The sequence below is a fragment of the Macrobrachium nipponense genome, chromosome 43, assembly GCF_015104395.2.
Source record: "Macrobrachium nipponense isolate FS-2020 chromosome 43, ASM1510439v2, whole genome shotgun sequence".
In the NCBI taxonomy this organism is placed as follows: domain Eukaryota; kingdom Metazoa; phylum Arthropoda; class Malacostraca; order Decapoda; family Palaemonidae; genus Macrobrachium; species Macrobrachium nipponense.
The window spans coordinates 6,154,350-6,160,319 of record NC_061104.1 but is presented as its reverse complement, the minus strand read 5'-3'; the positions used below and the strand labels follow the sequence as shown (position 1 = coordinate 6,160,319).

The 5,970-nt window shown below is 36.7% G+C and overlaps 1 protein-coding gene across 1 annotated transcript; it reads left to right on the top strand.

The window, feature by feature from the left end:
- The first annotated feature begins 893 nt into the window (after positions 1–893).
- Positions 894–5,335, top strand: LOC135214019 (thyroid transcription factor 1-associated protein 26 homolog). The gene is made up of 2 exons (XM_064248130.1): positions 894–1,031; positions 5,065–5,335. Exons 1-2 carry the CDS (start codon positions 943–945, stop codon positions 5,306–5,308), a joined length of 333 nt encoding a protein of 110 aa, XP_064104200.1. The 5' UTR covers positions 894–942; the 3' UTR covers positions 5,309–5,335.
- The last annotated feature ends 635 nt before the right edge of the window (positions 5,336–5,970 follow it).

The following is a 5,970-nucleotide window of genomic DNA, read 5'->3' as shown; positions in this document are numbered from 1 at the left end:
TTCTAAGGGGTTTTGATGTGGAAAAGGCTAATTGGAGAGGCTGCTGTGGTAGTGTTTTGCACTCGCCCCAGACTCATACCGACACCCTTTTAGAAAGGGTGAGCGAGTCAGAATATTCTGGCATGTCCAATTTAGCAGTTCTCTGGTATTTTAGCAATAATTTACCTTAGAAATAGCGCTAAAGGAACATATTTCACTGGGCGACACAGCTTCCTCGCCCAGAAATAGATTTTTCCTACGTCAAAATCCCTTTAGCAGACTTTCTTCAATATACTTCCACATAAAAGTTCTGCAACAATTTTGTCATATTGCAAATCATGTAGTTTTTACATGAATCATTGTAAAATTATTTAGTTTTTATATGAATCATATCTGAACTCTCGCAGCTGGCTTCTTGATGCTTTATATAAAAGAGTTCAGTCACCTTTATTTTGCAAGATTTTTAGTACCTGATACCCATTTCTGAATAATTTAGTACACCTTGTTGTTTTGAATATTTATAGCCTTAATTTTCTTGTTGACTATGAATGTCATTTAAAACCAAATCTAACCTAATCTTGGGGCTCATTTGTGTTCACACAATCTCATTAGCTTCCATTTAAGAACAAATTTAAATTGAAGTATATTTGTATTATAAATTTTGCTTTAAAAATGTTTTTCTTACTAAAATTTTAAATCAAAATAAGTCAAACAACATATACTTAGTAATTAGCAAGTCAACTATCAGTTGCTAGGAAGTACCAACCCCACACACCCCCAGATGAAGTGTCAGATATTTTCATGTTTTATAAATGAAAAGGAAAAGATAAATTAATTTGTGAGACATCTTGCGTTATATGTAGAAAAAATCTTAAAAATTGGAAAATATCATGTCTAATAATTCCACAATAATTTCCAGATGAAACCTTGGAAAATGAAAGGGAAAGGGTTCCAGGCCCTACCATGGAGAAAAAAATAAAGAAAGAACCAGAAGAGGAAACTGCAATTAAAAAAGAACCAGAAGAGGAAACTGCTTTATCAGAAGAGCCAAAGTAAGAATGTTAATTTTTCAACTTAAATAGGACAACTTTCCCTACATGAATACAAACCCTTTTATTTTAGGAATACCCTTTGATGGCAACTGGTTTCATTGTCGAAATTTTGTAACACAGTACCTAACTATCAGCAGGTAGGAGGCAAGCTTTTTTTTTTTCTTTTTTTTTCTTTCTTTTTTTTGGCTGTTGTAAAATCAATATAACTTCATTTTTCTATGGTTACAGGTTGTAAAATTTATTATTGTATACTATAGTACTTCTATTTTATTGTCTGATGGTTGTTTAGTATGACAGGGATACTACTATGTACAGCAATATAAGTGCTTATATTTCTGTGTGAGGCAACCAGTATCTATAATTATATATGAAGCCTTCTGGTTTGCTATATTATTGCAATTTTTTATTCATTTATATTAGTCTTTGATTTTACAATAAAACTAAGGTGTTGGTTTTAGAATTTACTGTATCTGGATTTCCAGTAAGTGTTCCCTGCTCCTGTAGAAGAAACTTTTATTATTATTATTATTTGTTTAAGCAGCCATTTCCGACCAAGTCCAATCAGCTCCTGTAGAAGAAACTGGTCTTTTGATTTATTCAGGGGCCAGAGCACCAGTAGATACTGTGTTGTATCAAAACACAGCATTTATAGCCAACCACAAGTAAGACTTCAGTAAGGAAGGTGCCAGTTGAATCCCTTCTTGTAAATTTGTAACCCCACACAAGATGCCAGCTGTTTCTGTACAGATTGCACCCCATACCTGGTACTACTGTAGCCACTTTTTTGGGCTTAATAGGCTCCCAGTGCAGTACCCTTGGTACTACCTGCACCCCATCCTTGCTGAATCTTGGCTTCCATTTACTGCTAGTGTCCAATGTGGCCAGCAACATTTCCTGATGCTGCTTGAAGCATATACCTATGCTGTTATGTTTTGCACCTGTAGGTAATGTATTCATAACCAATCTTGGTCATCAAGCATGGTTTTATGCAGTCAGCTCTATTTCTGTGACAGAACCTCTTTCCTGCTTGGTACAGTTTCATTTAGTGCCTGGTTATCTGCACTGTAGCTGAACACTCTTTAGCTAACAGGCATTTGCACATTACTATTAATTATCAGTTTGGCCCACTTTTCATTGAGGCCTATTACTATTCTGTCTCTTACTAAAGCACTGACCTACACTTTTAATATTTCCGAACAGAATCTCATGTACTTTAGGAAGGCCAGTGTTTTGTTTACCAACTAGTAAATAATCTCCCATTCCCCTTGTGTTTTGCAATAAGATATCCTGGGGCAGTCTATTTTTATTGCATTCTCCCAGGAATCCCTTACTTACCCCTCCCTGGGAAGTGATTATGGTATTAGGATATGAGCTTTCCATTTTTCCTCGATTCCCGGAGAGTTGCAGTGATTTCTGATGTAGACACAAGACAGTATTTTAGTCTCAGAGAAACCTGATGGATTCTTGGAAGGTACATAATCCCCTTTCCCTTGGCTCTCCCTTCCAAGGGAATCTTTCTAATCCTCAAAAGGAGAATAGGTAAAGGACTGCCATTACCTCTCCATCCTCTCATGAATCATTCCTATTCCCACTGAGATGGAAGTGCTTACATGCTAAGTTGAGTATCATAGTTTTACCAGACCACTGAGCTGGTTAACAGCATTCCTAAGGCTGGCCCAAAGGACATGCTCAACCCTCCCTTGTTCACTGATAACTTTGGTCCTATATCCCTTTCTTAGGCCTTGGGTTGATCCATTCAGCACTTTAAGACTGAAAAGCAATTGTAGGAGTACGTCGTTGGAAAACAAGAATGAAGAAAGGGAATGGGAATGTAAGTAAAAGGCCAAAAAGTATGTGCAGCTAGGAGCTGAAGGGATGCTACAAACACCCTTGAGTAATTCCAACAGTGTAGAGATGTACTGGATGTCAGAATTCAGAGATCCTTGAGTGTTTATGCATATGTGTATGTCATGCAGATGCAGATAGTATATATCTGATGTGGATGTTTTTATTTAACACATGCATGCAGTCTTTGATAGTTACAGACAACAGATTTATCTTTTGGAGAAGCTTTCCCTTCCTTTATAAGGAAACCTAGAACATTTTTTGTTGCTCAGCATGGCAGAGGCTGCTCTATGACAGCTTTAACTTTCCAGGCTTGGTAGTAGTTTACTCAACCCCACCAAGTCTACAGGATAACTTTCTTCCATTCATCCTCTGGAAGGAGAGATAGTCCACAACATCTTTCAGATATCTCCTTGGCTGACCTTTGGAATTTAACATTGTTACTTTTGTTTAGCTTTCCCATTTTTTTAGTTTTTTCATTGCTGCTTTTTTTCAGCCTTCCTATTTTTTTTCTTTTTCAGCCATCCCTTGATTGTATCAATCCAACATTTTTTGCCAGGTTTTCATGGATTTTCAGTTGCCTTTTTTTTTTATTATTATGGTTCAACCCTGTTCTATGGAATCAGGCATAGAATGACTGTTACTTCTAACTTGGTGTAATTTTCCTAAGGCTTCAGTCAGGTGTGGTACCTTTACCACTTCCTTCTGTACCTGTCATCTAAAAAGCAGGCTTAGCACCTACCCTTTTGACTCTGGTCTTTGAGTAAACTCCATCTTAGAGATTTAGATCATACAGTTCAGAGTTGTACCTAATCTTATCCATGTGAAATATTGGTTTAGGTCTCATCAGTAGGAGCCTGACTGACAAGACAGGTTTCCTTGTCTTTTCTACTAGTTAACACTTTAAGGGCCTGGCCTGTCCACACTAGCAGGCAAACATTTGTAGCTTTCCAGTCTTCTTTCAGACAATTTTGCACACTGCATAAAGTTCATTGGTAGACTTAAGTTGATGAAGAGATGCTTGCATGCTGGTTCTCCTCCCCCCTTTCATGCCCTTCCCAATTGTGGACAGACCAACTTGTGTTCATGGAAGTGAACCACACAACTTCGCCTCTGTCAGAGTGCTAGGTCAAATGAGGTTTTCTCTCAGCACTCTTAACAATGGGTTAACAATGGGACTTGGGTGCACAGTAAAGTACTTTTATTCATCCACATGGTTATAGTGTTACTGATTTTTATTTCCTGTTCTCTAGACAGGAGAGAGAAAATTGCTTTGAATCTTAACTAGAATATGGTTCAATGTATGGAACTATCTTAGGCATGGTGCCCTGTCAGCTTCTTGTACTGGATGCCATGCTGTATAGATGAGAATCAGCCTTCCTTTGCTCATGTACATGACTGGGAGTATAGCATTTATGGACGAGTGTTTGACTGTGCCTTCAAACTGGCTGCTTCAAATAGTCTTCTACCTCTAGCAGTTAGCAACTGTACAGAATGTGGCAGAGGCTTACAACCTCACATGTTCCTAAGATTTTGGAGCAGTGCCAATCAGTTTAAGACTCAAAAGCCTCCCCCCGCTCAGGAGTGTCTTGCCTGAATAAATAAGAGGTCATAATTCCTTTAAGAACAGATATTAAATATTATAGGTAACATTTGCTTTTCCAGATTACGTATACACATTCAAGTTTTTACATTTGCTTACAGCCTTTAATAACCTGCATTTTCTCTGTAACCAAAGGAAATGTTGGGTTGACAGCTGATTGGGTAGTCCTCTTACTTGCCAGAAGTTAACTACATACGTACGAAGTTTCAGCAAATGAAACTTCTGTTGACATATATCCATGTTGTATACCTAGTAAAATTACAAATTCTTTCAAATTTGATATTTTTGGTAAGGTAATGTACTATATATGTAGTACCCACCCCTTTAGCTCCCATTAATGTTTTTGAAAAGTATCATCGAGTAATATCTACAGTATATTTTGTTGTACAAATTATTTTTAATTTTAGTTTTGCTAGCTTGACATTTTCCAGTCCTGTTCATTGTTTTTGATGTCGTTAGGGACCATCAACTACAGCATTATCAAAAGATCATCTGTAGTATCTGTAAAAATAATGGGAAAAAATTTTCCTATTATCCTTTTTTAAACCAAGTAAATCATAAATCACCAGCCAGTATTTGTTACAGGAAACAAAAAATATCAAGCTTGAAACGAGCAAGATTGCAGTACCATCAGAAAGTTTTGGAAAAAAAGAAGAAAAAGGAAGCTGCAATTCAAAAAAGGAAAGAAATAGCAATGGCCAAGATTAAGCGGAAGGAAGAACGGTTAAAGCGTTTCAAGAAACTGAATCAGAAGACCAAAAAAGGACAGCCAGTGATGAGAGGACGAATAGAATTGATGCTGGAAAAGCTAGAGAAAGAGATGAGCTGACAGTAAATAAAACATTACCTAAAATTCCATGCTTTTTCGGTCCATCATCCCCTGTAAATGTTATCATTATAGAATATTTGCTTGGCACAATGTGTGAACATCATGAAAGATTCTTTGTCTCAAGCTTTGTTGCTTTCTACTTTTTATTTTTCACCTGTTACTTTTGGTTTCTAACTATTTACCTATCCAACTATACTTCAAATTTACTTCACTCCAGTTTTGAGCGCTCACATCACCATAATACTGTACACGTAACAAAATGCCTATTGGAATGAATTTTACACTTAAAATATTTAATATATTCTGTGGTAATTTTCAATCCCTTCTTTTTTAATAAAATTTATAAACTTCTTATTTATCCTGAGGAATTATATCACAAACACTGGGGTCTCTTTTTATTGCAAATTGAAGATTACATAATTTATTTTTTAACATCTGCTCTGGCATTATTCATAAACTTGATGACCCCTATTGTCTATGGAGCTTTGTTAGGGTAAAATCAAGAGGCAAAACAATTGTCCCAACTGCTGTGGTTGAGGTTGCTTGTCATGCTTTGGGTCAAATTAACAACCTGATCTGTGGATTAGAGGATTCCGTGCCAACCAGCAATCAGGTAAACCACTTCTCTACTACCCTAATAAAGGGGAAGCCAAACTTAAACC

Coding starts and splice junctions, on each gene's coding strand:
- LOC135214019 (XM_064248130.1), top strand. CDS start 943: ATGGAGAAAAAAATAAAGAAAGAACCAGAAGAGGAAACTGCAATTAAA. Junction 1,032..5,064: donor GCTTTATCAGAAGAGCCAAA/GTAAGAATGTTA, acceptor TATTTGTTACAG/GAAACAAAAAATATCAAGCT.